This window comes from Dipteris shenzhenensis, chromosome 25, assembly GCF_047967505.1.
Source record: "Dipteris shenzhenensis isolate YYH24624 ecotype China chromosome 25, Dip_SZ_1.0, whole genome shotgun sequence".
NCBI lineage: Eukaryota > Viridiplantae > Streptophyta > Polypodiopsida > Gleicheniales > Dipteridaceae > Dipteris > Dipteris shenzhenensis.
The window spans coordinates 38,759,987-38,777,643 of record NC_141620.1 but is presented as its reverse complement, the minus strand read 5'-3'; the positions used below and the strand labels follow the sequence as shown (position 1 = coordinate 38,777,643).

At 48.2% G+C, this 17,657-nt stretch overlaps 1 protein-coding gene across 2 annotated transcripts in view; it reads right to left on the bottom strand.

Moving 5' to 3' along the window:
* The window catches only part of LOC147885863 (monosaccharide-sensing protein 2-like), a 35,363-nt gene extending 18,745 nt beyond the window's left edge, over window positions 1-16,618 (bottom strand). For both annotated transcript variants that reach the window (XR_015543405.1, XM_087396132.1), the window contains exon 1: window positions 16,031-16,618. Coding sequence is in view for 1 of the 2 variants with exons in the window: in XM_087396132.1 (XP_087252258.1) it covers window positions 16,031-16,109 (79 nt within the window). In the remaining variant the exon portion in view is untranslated. The remainder of the gene's footprint in view (window positions 1-16,030) is intronic.
* Between the last annotated feature and the right edge of the window lie 1,039 nt (window positions 16,619-17,657).

Below are 17,657 nucleotides of genomic sequence, written 5' to 3'. Positions count from 1 at the left end.
AGATTTGGAGGGTAGCCTCATGGAGTGTGCGACTAATCAGGGCAGCATGGTCCTCTATGAGTGGTATGTGATCGATGTAGGTTAGGAGTCTGTTTAGGCGTCCAGAGTAGGCCGGTGAAAGGCTGTGATTAAAGTGTATGTCGTGGTAGGTGTCATGCTTCCTATGTGGTGTGTGTGGTGTGGCTAAGCGTGGGGTGGCGATAGTGAAGAATAGGTATGTGTGATCAGCTCTTGGAGGGAGTGGTGCTACGGTGAAGTCGGTGATACATGAAGTGAAGGTAGGGGATCCCATGATGTAATCTACTACACTAGTGCTCCCCCCATGTGGGAAGCAAGTAAAACCACCTGAGGAAGGCCATAGGTCAAGCCCGTTGTAGATGATGAGATCATGCATCTTGCCCAGATCAAAGAGCGCGTGTCCATATGGTGTAACAAGCCCGTGTTGGTCCGATGAGGTCCTGGTCATACCTGCTTCGTCTAGGTCCATGTCTGGTAGCATGATAGAGTTATCTCAGAAGTCCAGGAGTGGTGTCTGGCGCGTGCTCGTCTTGGTGTCGAAGTCCCCAATAAGGACAACTTCCGCACGGGGGCTGAAAGGTCTGGGATATCCTGATGTAAGGGTGCATATGGCGATGTCTCACCCTCCTCTCGTGCCACTCTGGCGAAGTGGGATGTGTCTGGCAGGAAGTAGCATATTGCTATGAAAAGGTCACGGGTGTCTGTGCGTCGGATCCAGATCCACATGAATCGAGAGTGTGCGTCCTTCCTCTCAATGGAGATGGCTCCAGTGAGGGAAGACCTATACAATACTGCGACCCCGCCTGATCCTCGGACCCCTCCTGTATCCCTCGTCTCATCCCTAAAGGCTGACTCCCATGTGTAGCCACTGACTATCGGTAGTGGACGCTCTGGGCTCTGGTGTGTCTCCGTGTAAAAGACTATGTCTCGTCTTGTATAAGACTCCGAGAAGTTCCCTGACCATAAGGTACCATTACAGTTCCAAATAGTATAGGCTAAGGTCTCGAAAACCTGAGTCTCATAAGCCCTGTCCCCTTAGGGGGTATGGGTGGGAGCCCGACAAGTGCCGCCCAACAACCTACCATCTCGAACCACAGCCCATTTCCCCTCCTTGCTGGCAACATCCCGCTGCTGCAGAAGAACTCGTCGCTCCTCAATCTATAGTGATGTCCAATCCTCGTCCATGGATAGGCTGGGATGCTCTCGTAGAGCGGCTAGGCGTCGGAGTGTCGCTAGTCAAGCATGTGAATCTCTTAAGCGAATGACTAGGCATTGTTGTCGGTTGGGGTCTCTCCCAACACGCCATGCTCCCTCTATGCCATGGTTGGGGACCCCCATGGTGGTGGTCACAAAGGTAATCACCTCCTCCATGGGCGTCGTAGTGGTGCTGGTGCTGTCTCACGTGATCCCTCGTATCCGGATGTTGAGGGCCTTCAAAGCCCTCTGCTGCTGCTCCTATATGGCAGCTGAAACGGTTGCCTTTGCGGGCTCCCGTTTCGCCACGTCCACCTATCTAGTCGTCTCTGCTATAACCGACTATATTGTGGCTATCTGTGTCTCTATCTCTGTGACTAGGGTCCCTCCAGGCGCTGCTCTGAGGAACCCGAGCTCCTCTTGAAGCTGTGTGATGTCGTGTCTGAGCCCCTAGATAAGGGTGCCCTGCTCGTGTATAATGCGGGCCTGCTCTTGGGTGTATCGGGCCTACTCCTGGGTGTAATGTGTCAGCTCTGCCTGACGGGCCCGGATGTTGTGTATCTCAGCCAATAGGGAGTCCCAAGCATCTCGTGGGGGCCTAAGATGTCTTGGTCCAGGTGGGAACTGGATCTCGAGAGGGGTTGGAATGAAGGTAGGCTGCTGAGGTTGTACTGAGGGTGGGGACAGCATGATCTGGGCGGGGGAGTGGTATGTAGGAGTAGCGAGGCCGGACGAGGTGATGAAGGGTGGCTGACTGAGAGGTAGAGGTGATACGAGGGGAAAGTACTGTGGAGCTGTGGCCGGTGGGGCCAGTGGTGAGGCTACTGGAGAGGAGACCTGTGATGATGATGCAGGAGAGGGGGAGGAGAGAGGTGGCGTAGATGATGCGGCGGATGATGGTGGTGAAATAGTGGTGGTAACCATAGAGGTCGAGGATGTGTGAGCGGAATGGGCTTTGGGTGGGCCCCGTTCTTCTGGGCTGCAGTGCTATCCACTGTCAAACCTCTCCGGTTGCTGCGTTTGTTGAAGTCCTCCAAACTAAGTTGGTTTTGTGTTTTCCCCTTGTCCCCGTTCCCCTTCCCCATCTCCTCACGTATGTAAATTTGGACCAAAGGGTCTCCTGCCTAGTCTCCTGTCCTCATCCCCTTGTTCCCTTCATTATGGGGGAGGCAGCAGCGGGCAAAGAAGGGATTGCAGGAGGTCAGAGCTGCAATCGGGGGGGGGGGGGAGTTTTTTTTAAATTATTTTAAATTATTTTTTTTAAAAGGTCGGAGCTGTAAGCAGGGGCCCCCAAAAAACCAAAAAAAAAAGTCGGAGCTGCAAGCGGCGGGAGAGCTGAGCGAGGTCGGAGCTGCAAGCGGTGGGAGAGCTGAGCGAGGGGGAGCCGAGCGGGAGAGAGAGCGGGTAAGCTGAGCTGAGCGAGGGAGGCTGAGCAGAGTGGGGGCTGAGCGAGGGGGGCTGAGCGAGCGGAAGAGCTGAGCGAGGGGGGGGGGGCTGAGCGAGGGCGGCTGAGCGAGGGGGGGCTGAGCGGCTAGAGGAGGAAGAAGCTCTTCTGGTGGGAGAGCTGAGCGAGGGGGAGCCTGGCGGGAGAGCTGAGCAAGGGGGAGCCGAGCGGGGGGGCTGAGTGGGAGAACGAGCGGGAGAGCTGAGCTGAGCGAGGGGGGCTGAGCTGAGTGGGGGCTGACCGAGCGGGGGCTGAGCAAGGGGGGGCTGAGCAGGGGCTGAGCAAGCGAGGAGAATTAGGCTGATCAAAGGGCTGAGTGGAGAGAATCAGAGTGAGAGAATCAGAGGGAGAGAATATAACTGAAATGTATGAATGCCCAAAGGGCTGACTACAGCTGTATGGAGGGGCTGAAACCCTCAACTGCAAAACTGGAAAGAAATTAGACTAACTAGAGGAGGTGAATCCTCACTAGATCCCTGAAGGGGCTAAGGCTACCCTGCTAGTTTGCTGCAGGGAGGCCTGTCTCTGCTGCTCTAAAGGCTTGAAGTCCTAAGGAGCGGATGGAGAATGAGGGCCAAGGGGGCTGCTTTTATATGCCCCCCTCGGGCTTCAAAATACCGACCAGCAAGGCCAACCTTGCTGCTGCACCACCAACTGGGGCTGATGTGGGCGACTGGCTGTCGACGTGCAACGACCAGTCCACGTGGCAGCTGACTGGCTGCTGACGTGCTGCTGCGGAGCTGGCACCTCTGCTGCGAATGTTCCTGCACCCTATCCTTACTGGCTGACTGCATGGCAGATGCTGACGTGACTGCTGTGTGGCAGGCCACGTGGCTGCTTGGGTGCGTTACTGCTAAGCCAGCTGCCTGCATGGCAATCCAACATGGCCACGGGCTGTGGATGCCCACCCTTTCGACTTCTCGAGCTTCCCGATCGCATTCTTCTTTTGCTTCCCGAGCCTCCCAATCGCGTTCTTCTATTGCCTCCCGAGCTAGCCTTTCGCGCTCTCTAGTGGCCTGCTCACGATCTTCCCGCATCACCTGAAGCTGGGTCATGTGGGTGAAGAGAGCCTCGGACTGTTGCTGCTGCATCTGCATCATAGCCTGCAACATGGCTGTCATGCCAGACATGGAAGTGTCTGCAGGATTCTGTGGTGGGAGTGATTGAGGCATTGAACCCTCCCCCCTGTGTTAGACTGCTCACTCGTGCTCATGGTGTCCTTACCGGATCTTGTTTTTACCATAAACGATGGGGGCTGACCCTGACTAACCTGAACCTCTTGATTCCTGGAAAAAAAAATTCCTAGACACCGTAAGGTGTAAAGACCTACGGGTGAAGACGGGAGCCGACCCAATGCGCAATGGAGTAAGGGAGGGAGCAGCTAATGGATTATGGTACTACCACTAGTCCGGGGTAGGAACAAAATACAAAAACTAGATACCCCTCTGTCTCACGAAAGAATTTGAAGCTCTGACACCAATGTAGAGGGAGATAGACTATCCTCTCTCTCTCTCCTACTCATTAAATGCAAACTACAAGATGATGCACTCAATACACAAAGTGATGATGTGGAGGGGTTGCAACCCTCAACTGCAAACTGGAAAGAAATTAGACTACCTAGAGGACATGAATCCTCACTAGATCCCTGAAGAGGCTGAGGCTACCCTGCTGGTCTGCTATGGGGAGGCCTGGCTCTGCTGCTTTGAAGGCTAGAAGGCTTGACAAGTTGATGGAGAATGAGGGCCAAGGGGGCTGCTTTTATAGGCCCCCCTTGGGCTTCAAACTACTGACCAGGAGGGCCGACCCTGCTGCTGCACCACCAATTGGGTCTGATGTGTTCGACTGGCAGTAGACGTGGCACCGACCAGTCTATGTGGCAGGCGACTGCCTGCTGCTGATGTGGTGCTGCTGAGCTGGCACCTTTGCTGCGACTGTCATGCAGCTGTCCTTGCTGGCTGACTGCAGTCCCACGTGGCAGCTGCTGATGTGGCTGCCTGCATGGCAGGCGACGGGCGACGTGGCTGCTTGTGTTGGCTGCTGCTAAGCTGGCTGCCTGCATGGCAATCGAGCATGGCCACAGGCTATGGACACCCGTGATAAGAGAGGGACGGGACTGTACGGAGAGGGTGTACGGGACTGTATGGAGAGGGTGTACGGGACTGTACACACAGAGAGAGAGAGATGGAGAGGGCGTACGGGACTGTACAGAGAGGAGGTACGGGACTGGTACACAGAGAGAGAGAGAGAGAGAGAGATTAACATCCTCGGGAGGCCTCGCAGGCCTATGGGACAAAACACACACCAAGAAGGTAAACACCAAACATCAGTTATAGACTGAGAGTCTCTTGGGAGTGTGTATAGCACTCACAAAGTTATTATAGGTCTACTACAAAAGATGATCATTTCAACTTAGTGGTTTTCTTGAGAATCTTGCTCTTTTATCTTGTCTGAAAGCATACTTTGGCTTGTGTCTCCTCCTCTAGTGAAGCTATTACATCTTCAGCATCCCACTGTATTTGTGGGGTTCTTTCTATGATATTTTCCAGCTTTTCCTTTTGACTTCCTTCAAACCAGTCCTCTGGTAGCCCCCCTAGGCGTATGAGTCGTGCATTAGCCACCCTCTTTTCCTGTTCTTGTACTTCTTCATATACATCCGATGTGTTTACTTTAGTATCCAATGTTGCTGTAATTTCCTGTTTCACTGATTGGAGCGAAGTTGTAACCAAGTCCTGGACATTAGTCACCATTTGTGGTGTGGGGGCTGATGTATTGTGTATCAGCAATACTTCGTGAATGATTTCCTGTTTTCCTTCTCCTTCCCATGCATTTGTTTTCCTCTCTAGAGCTGCAAGTCTGAGCTTGAGCTCACGGATTTCCTGCTATAGGTAATAAATATGCTCTTGTGGGTCTATCATGATTACCATTCTCTTCTGCTGTAGATAGTTCTTGGCATATGGGGAAGGCGTATTTGCAAACACGTAAGCATAGTCACAAGAAACATTTCGTCTGTTTCGTTGTTTCGCCGTTTCAATAGGTTTTGTTTCGTTTCGTTCGTGTTGTCAGATGAAACGGATAGGTTTCGAATTGATACTTAATATATACCCTTATAGGGACAAAACGATATGTTATATTTAAGTTAGAGTGAACAAAGAGAAATATAAGTCAAGATACTAAAAGGAAATTCAAAACATAAACACCTTGGATTCTACAAAAAACAGGGCAAAAACGTTTATTTTGATTTGGGCGAAACAAAGGTTTCGTTGAGAGCGTTTCATCCTATTTCGAAATGTTTCGTCTGTTTCGCGTTTCGAGGTTTCGAAGAGGACGAAACGGGTTTTCATGTGACTATGCACATAAAGGGGGGGCAAAGGGAGGGCCACGAGCCAGGAGTATGAGGCTTTGGTCGAGGTCGAGGTAAAAGTCTTGACCTTGGGGAAAGCCACGGGCATCCTAGCTTTCCCATTCATAGTGGCATGCGTGTATATTGGTCACCCCCTTGCTGTGACTAACCCCCAGGGTTGGGTTGGGGGCTCAGCCCAAACCTTGGAGCGTGAATCTTGCTAAAAGCTCCTGCTCTGGCTGACGGGCTGGCACTGACGAGGAGGGCGTTGCTAACGGGCTAGCATTGACGAGGCATCTGATGGTGAAACTACTGCTGCTAGCTGGCTGTGTGCTATCGTGGACTACATTGGACTGCTGCTGTTGATGAAACGCGAGAGGGGGGCGGAGGGCTAGCACAGGGCTAGTAGAGAGACGGAGAGAAAGAAAGAAAGTGTATTATTGTCCACTAAAGGCCAAAATGGGCCCATGAGAGAGAGAGAGAGAGATTAAAGTCCTCTGGAGGCCTCACGGGCCTATGGGACGAAACACACACCAAAAAGGTAAACACAAACATCAGTTATAGACTGAGAGTCTCTAGGGAGCGTGTATAGAACTCACAAAGTTATTATAGGTTAACTACGGTTTACTACAAAAGATGATCGGCCTGCATTACATCAGTTTAAGACTGAGAGTCTTTAGGTTTGGATTTAAAATCTCTGATTAGTGCTTTTCCATCTCTGTAAACAGCCCATTTTCCTTCCTTTCGAGCATCCTCCACTTCAGCCAATTCAGTAGCCTTCAGTTTGAGCAAGTTGGGGTGAGCTCCTCCGCTATCCATATTTTAGTATTTTTCGATTTATTGGTTTGCTTGAGAATCTTGCTTCTTTTCATCTTGTCCTGGAAGCATAGTTTGGCTTGTGTCCCCTCCTAGAAGACAGCTATTACATCTTCAGCTTTCCACTCTATTTGTGGGATTCTTTCCGTGATAGTTTCCAGCTTTTCCTTTTGACTTCCTTCAAACCAGCCCTCTGGTAGCCCCCCTATGCGTATGAGTCGTGCATTAACCACCCTCTTTTCTTGTTCTTGTACTTCTTCATATGCATCCAATGTGTTGACTTTAGTGTCCATGGTTGCTGTAATTTCCTGTTTCACTGATTGGAGCTGAGTTGTAACCAAGTCCTAGACTTTAGTCACCATCTGTGGTGTAGGTGCTACTGTATTGTGTATCTCGAATACTTCGTGAATGATTTCCTGTTTTCCTTGCCCTTCTCTAGAGCTGCAAGTCTGAACTTGAGCTCACGGATTTCCTGCTATAAGTAATAAATATGTTCTTGTGGGTCTATCATGCTTACCATTCTCTTTTGCTGTAGATAATTCTTCGCATATGGGGAAGGAGTCTTTGCAAACAGATTTGGGGTGGGAAGGGGGGGGAAATTGAAGGGAGGGCTGCAATGGAGGAGCATGAAGCTTTTGGAGTCGGGGTGGAGGTATTCACCTTAGGAAAGCCATGGGAGTCTTGGCCTCTCCATCCATGGTGGCCTGTGTATGTTTTCTGGGTACCCCCCTCTATAACTAACCCCAGGGTTGGGTTAGGGTTCAGCCCAAACCCTAGGGTTAGGTAGAGAGAGAGAGAGAGAGAGAGAGAGAGAGAGAGAGAGAGAGAGAGCTGGACTTGGAGCAAAGGGTTCGGAGATTTCTGCAAGGACTTTAAAAATAAAATATTAAATATTACTATCTTTGGGAGGCCTCGTGGGCCTATGAGATAACGTACAATATCAAAGTGCACATGCTCATACAAGCCGCTATCTAGTATCGACTGAGACAAAGGGCTCACTAAGACCCTTTGCTAAGTAAACTAAGCTCAGAAGTACAAATGCAAACTCAAAGTCAAAACATCATGCCCAAGATTTATGGATCAATACTTGATACCGAGGTTAGACGATTCACAGAGATGCAGGGTCCTAGAGCAAAGGGGTAGGCCAGCTTCCGACGTGACAAACGGGACCATGAATCACATACTCACACTCCAGTGTATCATTGAGGAGGCCAGGGCACAGAGGCATAAGGTTTATTGTAGCTTTGTGGATTTCCGCAAGCCTTTGATACAGGAGTTGGGTTATGACCAAGAGATTATTTGGGCTGTTATGGCACTTATGAGAGGGTTCAGGCAGAGTTCGGAAGCTGGATGGACAGAGAAGATCATGAGTATTGTTGGATTCAAACAAGGGTGCCCTCTCTCACCAACCCTGTTTGGCCTCTATATAGACGAGCTCGAGACATTTATGACGACACTAGGGGGAGTTGGATGTTCTCTTGCTGGTACCTTGATTCAGATATTGCTGTAAACGGATGACATCGTGTTGTTATCCTCCTCAGCAGAGGGCCTCCAAAGACACTCAGATGCATTACAATCCTTTTGTGAGTCACATGATTTGAAGGTAAATCTTGATAAAACCAAGGTTATGATCTTCAACACATCATGAGCAGCTAGCAAAGAGAGCACACCACTTTTGATGGATCACTAGTAGAGATTGTCTCATCATACACCTACCTATGAGTTCTCTTTTTTGGCCCTATTTTTACGATGAGACCAGCGATGCAGGCTCGTTTGAGTAGAGAATATGCCTCATTAGCCAAGTAGGAGAGGCAGTGCTTCCACTCATACTTTCACGACCAATGCCCTCCTTTTCGACTCCTTTGTTCGACTAGCCGGCATGTACAATAGCCCTTGTTGGGGACCGAATTTCTTGGATGCATAGTGAGCTCAAGTAGATGCTATCACGGATGATACGAGCCATCGGTTCCCCATAAAAATCATGCACACTGAGCTTGGATCATCTCCATCGCAGCTTGATGCAACATTCCAGGTCATCACATACATGGACTGTGTCAGAGGATACGACGACTGCACTTCAGGATGACATAGACTACCATGGCAAGCTTTATCCTCTTCTATGACCCTAGCAGTTGAGGGTGACCAAAGATGTTGGTATTTACACACAAGCCAGTGGTTTGAGAGCCTTGGGCTCCACATGGATAGATTACCCTCCTTCCAGTACACCATTGATGTGCCATTTCTCCCACTTGGGTATCATGAGATCAACCAGGTCATACGCGAAGATCTCTTGCAGCTACACATATTCGGGACCTGATTGGAACCGAGCGAGCTCCCAGTGAAACTTAGCTTTCTACAGAGATCATTCCTTACGTATTTCTGATGAGGGCTTTATTATTCCTTCAAGGTATACTCAAATTCACCTCTCCCATTCATTGAGGATCTCTTTTGGGCAATTTTGGGTTTCATCACATCGCCTCCGTATTGAGATCCGGCAAGCTGAGGGAGTACCCACTGCCCAGGGAGAAGCGCATATGTGCCTTGTGTGATTTTCAAAGGAGCATTTCATCTTCAGGTGTCTAGTCTACTACAAAATTAGAGGCCGCTCCTATTGTCTCTTCAGAAAGAGCTTTAATCGACTCTCCCACTTCCTTTCTTTCCCAACCAGAGATATATGGCTGCCTTTATCTATGAGGCAGCCAGGCATCGAGAGCACTTACTTAGATCACAGAGACAGGGACGGTCATATGCGACACATTCTGGACCTGATTGGAACAGAGCGAGCTCCCAGTGAAATTTAGGTTCCACAAAGATCATTACTTACACATTTCTAATGAGGGCTTTATTGATCCTTCAGGGTATACTCAAATTCACCTCCCCCATTCATTGAGGATCACTATTGGGCAATTTCAGGTTTCATCACATCGCCTCCGTATTGAGATCTGGCAAGCTGCGGGAGTACCCACTGCCCCAGGAGAAGCGCATATGCGCCTTGTATGATCTTCAGAGGAGCATTTCATCTTCAGGTGTCCAGTCTACTACCAAATTAGAGGCCACTCCTATTGTCTCTTCAGAGAGAGCTTCGGACTACTCTCCCACTTCCTTTCTTTCCCAAACCAGAGATGTATGGCTGCCTTAATCCATGAGGCAGCCACGCATCGAGAGCACTTACTTAGATCACAAAGATAGGGACGAGACACGCAAGCAGACTCCTCTCAGAGTATGATTACAGAGTTTTTCTGACCAGACCGCACAAGTCACCACCTCACCCGCAATCGACATGGCTATGACCCAGAGCCAACGACACCACATATCCAACAGAGGACGGACGCACATATTATGCTTGGGGACATCCCTTCCATATCTATGGCTGGAGCACGACCTACAAGGGTTACCGTGGCCCTTGTCACACAAAGGACCGCATCCATGAATAGTCGACAGCTCCCTATCTCTGACTTTATTCTACCACTTTCCCATTGGCCATTGGACCCATCATGAGCTTCCTTCTAGAGGGGGGCTCCCATATATGCTAAATTGGACCAGACTTGACTTTGAATTTTGTTGATATATGATGACGACAACGACGACGATGATGATGATGATGATGGTGCTGGTGGTGATATTGATGTCATGACTATGTAGTACTGATGTTCTTATGACTATGTAGCATTTAGCATTTAGAATGGGTGTTGATGCTCGTTTAGTAGCTTCACCCTTTCAGCTTGTTGTATCAGATTTCTCAGTCTCATAGACCCATTAGTCTTCCAAGTACTTTAATAAACTTTCTTTCTTTCTTTTCTTTCTCTCTCTCTTTGCTCCAAACACTCGACAATAGACCATTTGGTTGCCACAAGGGCTGCATTCGAAGGAGCCAAGCATAAAGTCTTTGTAGATTTCAAGAAAACCTTTGACAGCATTCTACGCACGAAACTATGGGGAAGACTAGAACAGCTTCAAGTCCCTCACAAACTCAAAGAGGCTACATATCGTCTATACGAGAAAGTGTTAGCCGAGCTGGCACCACTTGTGGATGGGTCATGCTCTAGAAGGAAAGCTGCCATAAGCAGTGACATAGGGGTCAAACAGGGCTGTCCTCTCTTGACAACTCTTTTTGGGATTTTTATTGATGATCTGGGAAATTGGATGAGAATACGCGGCAAAGAAGGTGTCCAAATTGCATGGTATGCTCTATTATTGCTTATTTACGCAGATATGTAGTCTTCTTCACAAAAAGCAAGCAGAAAATGCGAGCACATTTGAATGCACTCGGGGGCTTTTGCAAACACTCAGAATGCAGGTCAACATAGCCAAGACAAGAGTCATGGATTAGGACTCATAATAAATAGATTGATGTCATTTTCGAAGGGGAGCCTTTGGAGACAGTCAACTCATATAAATATCTAGGACTCGAATTTACCACCAACTATAAGTGGAATACATGTGTAGAAAGAAGAATCCTAGGGGGTTTTAAATCTTTGTACAGCTTACACAAGAAATGTAGGAAAGCACACCTATGGAATTGGAAGATGAGAAAGTTTATATACACTATGCTTGTACAAACAAAGATCCATTAAGAATAGAAACTTTACATAAAAGATTTCTCAGGAGACATAGGCGAGACCAGGGCGGACAGGGTCACTAAGTGTTTCCAGCCAAACAGTGCTGATCAACAGGGCTCAGGGAGACGGTGGTCCCTAGGACAAGGGCAAGAGACAGGGCAGACTCGCCAACGGGTTGAGGCACAAATCAGACTTCCGGACCTTCACTCCATGCTCTCAAATCGGGGACACAGACGACAGAAGTGACAGTGGCACTTGTTCGTCGTAGGGCCATTGCTCAAAGACCACAGCGGACCGCACATACCAACAGCCGTAGGCACTCTATCACAGGCTTTATGCTACCGCAGCCTCATAAATCACCAACCTCCTCTTGACGTCTCCACCAACTTCCAAATGACCACCACAGTGCCGCCAGCCCTCATCTTCTCCATGAGCTCAGAAAATCGTTATGATTATGGCTCTTATTTGTATTCGCCATGGGTGTTGATGCCTGCTTAGAGGCTCCCCCCTTCAGCTCATTGTATCAAGTTCTTTCAGCCTTTGGTCCTTCAAAGACTTTTAATACTCTCTCTCTCTCTCTCTCTCTCTCTCTCTCTCTCTCTCTCTCTCCACACGACCGACAGGGGTTATAGTGGCCTTTGTTAGATGCAGGGCCGCCACTAGGAGATCACAACAGGTCACATGCACAGACAATCATCAACGCTCTATCGCAAGCATCCTATCATCCCAGCCTCATTCACCGTCAGGCTCCTCTGCTGGTCACAATGTTAGAAAAGTGAGCTCTCACACAGAGGGTACCCTGCAGAGCCGAAGACTGATAGTTAGCCCAGGAATTACACGTGGAGGTGTTTCACTATGGAATCAATGCTTCATCAAGTGTCCACACGACCGACAGGGGTTATAGTGGCCTTTGTGAGATGCAGGGCCACCACTAGGAGATCACAACGGGTCACATGCACCGACAATCGTCAACGCTCTATCGCAAGCATCGTCTCATCCCAGCCTCAATCACCGTCAGGCTCCTCTTCTGGCCACAACGTTAGAAAAGTGAACTCTCACACAGAGGGTACCCCGCAGAGCGGAAGACTGATAGTTAGCCCAGGAATTACACGTGGAGGTGTTTCACTATGGAATCAATGCTTCATCAAGTGTGTGTACTTCACAACAATCGTGTGTATGTTCAGACTAGCAAATAGACTGCTCAGAGACAAATATAGAAGCAACACTTTATATTTCCGTCCGTCCACAAACTGGACAAGATACAATACCAAAAGGTTCTCCTACTAAATGCCTAGCACCTCTAGATCTCTGAGCCCGCATGCTCCTTTGAGCACACATAGACTCTCTGTCCAAATGATCCCTCCAACTTGCTGTCCGGAACCTTGACCTAGGTGGGCACCTCCTTCAAGCTTAGTCTGCAGCTCTCCAGCCCTCTTCTCTCCTCCTGGATGAGGCCCAGAAGATGCTGGTCTGCTGCTCCTTGCTGCTCCTTGGAAGGCTGCTCCAGGTGATGTGAAATAAGGCCACAAGCGCCACCTTTTATAGGGCTCCAAGCCCCTTGCCTTGCTGGCCGACTTCCTGCCCCAAAACCGACCCAGAAGCCCCCCCCATGGGCTCACAAAACTAGGCCTTTTTAGGACCATTTACAGGGCCGACCTGCCATGTGGCATCGCGCCACTGGCCAGGTCCCTGCTGCCTCCAAACCAGGGCCTATTGCAGGCCTCTTACCTGCCCATAGCCCCTGCCCATCAGGCGCATCTCAGATCTGCTGGTTCCGCCTCCTGCCAGGCCTTGTCCTGGTCCTGAACACCTCACTACAGCCCTGTACTGCCAGCACCATGTCTCCGTTCTGTCCGTACCATGGCTGGCATCAGCGCCTCTTGTTCCAGGCCTGTTTCTCTACGCACTCTTGGCTCTAGCCAATCCTTGATGGCCAGGTACCTTCCCATGCCTTGTGCTGCCCATGTGGCAGCCCCGTGCTTCTCTTCTCTCTCTGGTCCCGATGAACACCTCATTTGGAGGCTCACAAGAGGGGAGGTGACCATTCATATTCCAACACACAGGCCCAGATTTCTGATCTGATATGACATGATTATGTTGTATTCATCGTCGGTGATGATGCCGGATTAGAGGCTCCACCCTTTCAGCTCATCGAATCAAGCTTCTTTCAGTCTAATAGACCCTTCAGTCTTTCGAAGATTTTAAAACCTCTTTCTTTACTCTCTCTCTCTCTCCAAAGAGAGATCATCCTTTATACGAAAGGTGCCAACTCCTGTTGACAGCACGCACAATCAAATTGACAACTCACACCAAACATATGCAGCAGTGCTATCAAGGCCCCGAGGTTACTTAGCTTCATCTTGCAATCTACTTAGCTTCTTCCTGAGATCTTACAAATGCAATGTCAGTCTACATGACATGCAAGAATATATATCTTCGCTACAGAAAGAAATTGCAGACCTTAGAACATGCCTCTACCAATTGCAGAAGAGTAGCTTACGTAAAACAGGCCAACCAGTCTCCATTGCAGGCTATCAATAGGCCATTTGCTGTCCACTTGTACCAGCCGGATTATCTGCCCTAACCCTGCGCCTCTGTCAACGCAACTTGCAGCCTGTGCAGCCCACATGGCTGCCCCAAATAAACCTTAAGAAAGATGAACTCATGCTGCCCATGTAGCAGCCAAGTGCTGCCCACCTCGCGGCCTCTCTCAGTCCCTCCTCATCTGTTCATGTGGCACCCAGCACTTGTGCCACATGGTACCTCTTAAACCCATAGTCCTACACATGTCAAGTGCCTTTGTCCTCCTCATATGGGGGCTTAGAATTGGGGCAATGACCCCGTAATTTGCCTTTCCTTTGCCCTAAGAAACAAAGTCCTTGTCGTTTCTTCTTCTTGGCTTTTTCTTGGACAAACATTGGCCCTAACTCAAAAGTGAGTGGCTTGGAACGCTCTACAATAGTTAGTAGTTACTGACGTAACCAGTGCAAGCTGATCCCTAATTAACTTGGCCTCCACTAAGTAATCATTTACATCTCCTTGCTCAATCTTCATCATAACAATTGATTCCAGAGACAATCCTGCTACTGTTATTCGTCTCATAGAAGTCTTTCAAGATGGTCCATGCCTCCTCTGATCTCCACGACAATCATGGATGATGCCTCTACACCCTTCTCCTCCCATTCTTCCACTTTGGCTAGGTTTGCTCGTGTCACTACCTTCCCCCAAGGCATCGTATTTATCCTCAACTCTATGCCATTAGCTCCCTTTTATAGGTTCCTTGTCAACATGTAGCTCCTAAACTTCACCTTCCACATTAGGTAATCTGTCCCATCTAGCTTGCCGTTGTCCCCACAGCATCCGTGAAGAAACACGAAAGATAAAGTTGATAGATAAAACATTCTACTAATTATCTGATGAACTCCACCTTCCAAATTAGGTGATCTGTCCGACCTAGCTTGCCATTGTCCCCAAAATTAGATGACAGCATCCATAAGAACTTGGAAGATAAAGTTGATAGATAAACACTCTGCTACCTTTTCTTGATTGAAGCACACCTATCTGGATCTTCCATCTCACGAAGGCATTCATCCTCCAAATGTCTGAGTAGATCAGATACTCTGAGATGAAGTGGCCTTCCTTCTACCAAAGGCCTTCTCCCTCAAGCAAAGATCACTTGGGTATGAGCAAGCAGTCTCACCCTGGATCAACTATTTAGTTTTTCAGAAAACCTGAATATGGGAAACTCCTTAGTGTAGATTCAGCCAGGAGTATGTGGAGTTTTCCCTCAATATTAGAGAATCTAAAGAAAAGGAGGTCTCGATATCCACAACAGCGGCCAACTTCCAAAGCAATGCAGTTGGAGCAAGGCGATATATCTCCCAAATCAGCACTTAAAAAGGGATACCAACTTGAACCGTGTACATGACAGTTCTGTGGATAATTATTCACTCCCACAATTTTCCGGATCAGGACATCTTGGCTTACATGCTTTCTCCTGAAGAAAGGCTTGCATAGTCACATACCTAGGAGTAAACTTCTTGCCACGCTGTCTACTAGCTCTAGTTGCAGAAACCAATGGTCAAAAGTTACCGAAGAGCACAACCAAGCCTTCCGTAAATATACAGAGGAACCAATATGGTGCCAGAAAAAAAGGGTTCTTCCAATCTTCGCAATGCAGGGAACATTGAAATGAAGGTTTATTCTTCTTTTAAGAGAGGAGCCAATTCCAGAGAGGTTGAGCTAAAATGACTGCAAACAAAAGCGGGGGTCGCTTATATGATAGATGTAGCGAGAAATAAATGCATACATTATTCACATTATTAAAGCGAACCATGCTACTCGTACACCTGTGAATACGTGTGCGCCTATGTCTCTGCGCCGTGCGGGCACGGTGTGTGCCTGTGCCCTCTGACCAGTAGCAAGGGATACAAATACAATCACAAGAGCAGCGACGGGAAATACATCCAAAAGATTTAAAAATATATGCCGGACTAAATCGCAAACCCAAAACTGAAAGATATAAACCAAGGTTGCAATGCATCATTTATCTGGCCCTCTTCACTTACACACCAGCCTTGCGATTGTGTGCTATATTATCCACAATGTTGTTCAAACTTTATTACATGACCAAATAGAATAAGGTTTCAGAGATCTTGCCAGCAAGTGCTGCACTGTCCCAACCATTGAGCATATTGCCAATAGCCGCTGCCGTAGCCACAGCTCTTGCGCTCCTCATGCTTGCAGCTCTCCACAAAAGTTCGTATATATATTGTCTCCTAAATCCAAGAACCCAAAAGCTCAAAGGTTCTTGCCAGATCCTATTCTACGTTCCGCTCTTTTGATGACGCCTTATAACAAGACCGATGATCTCAATTCTCCGGAGATCGCCCATGCACCGAGAAATTGTTGGGCTGAGAAAGCGCAGATAATTTCGGATAACCAAACCAAGGGGAAAAGCAACGGAGAGCTAAGCACCAAAAGCCGCCATCGGAACATCGGATAAACGAACCCAGACGAAAAGCAATGGAAAGCTAAGCAGGGAGAGGCAATCCGAGCAAGGTGTAAGTGTGAGGAAGGCAGAGATTGACAGAATTCGATCAAGTGAAGCTGGAGGAGAAGCGTTTAATAGGATCGAAGGAGAGGAGCTGAAATAGAGTCGCTAGATCTGTTGAGAGTGATGAGCGAGTGCAGAGTGAGGTGGCAGAATCGATTGGTTTATTTAGCTGACTAATGAAATTGGGTAAATTTGCCTGATTTAGTTCCTCCTTGTCTCCTAGCTAGCTCCCACGTCTTCCTTGTGTGGGTCTCTTCTCTTTCTCTCTCTCTCTCTCTCCGGTCTCTTGGCCAATTTCATGGATCTCTCTCTCTCTCTCTCTCTCTCTCTCTCTCTCTCACACATGCCCAATTGAATGGATCTCTCTCTCTCTCTCTCTCTCCACACACAAGACACACACATTGCCCAATTTAATGGGTCTCTCTCAATCTCAATCTCTCTCTCTCTCTCTCTCTCTCTCTCTCTCTCTCTCTCTCTCTCTCTCTCCCACACACCCCTTAATGATCTCACTCACACATTGAATGAAAATCTGCCTTTCTCACCTGAATTGCTTGTTGTTTCCAATAGGGGTACCCAACCCCTCTCTCAAGAAATCATATACTCAATTGAATTCTTGGGAGAAGTTCCACACTCTTTGAATGTCAAAACTACAAGTATACAACCATTTCGAAACTACCATGCCAGTCAAGGACATTCCACGTGTAAGTTACCAGTATATAATATCCCATCCCTATCAAGTACATGCCACCTATGTGGTGGTGGATCCAATGAACAGGTGCCCAAGGTTCTCTAACATGGTCAGCACTTTTAGCATCCATACTAGACAAGGTTATTGTGAGCCTCTTTCTCAGGTTTCCAGAACTTAGATCTCTAGTCCATGCAATGCATGCTACCTTTGTCATGCTCCCTTGAACATTGATCACATAAACCTACCCCTAAAAGTTCCTCTCCTTCATTTAGCTCTCCCACTTGAAATAATTGAGCAATATGCATTTTCCATGTGGCTCTCAATCATCCATAGCACCCTTCTCGATTTATATGAATGCAATCATATGATGAGAAGAGGTACTGATATTTGGGTGTATTGATATAAACATGTCTAGGTGTGTATGGTATTCTCCCCTCCAAATTGACTACTACTACAACTCACATTGGTAAAGGTAGAAAGACGCCTCACACAAAAATCTCCCACATTCATAGATATTTATATGATGACTACTTGAACCCCAA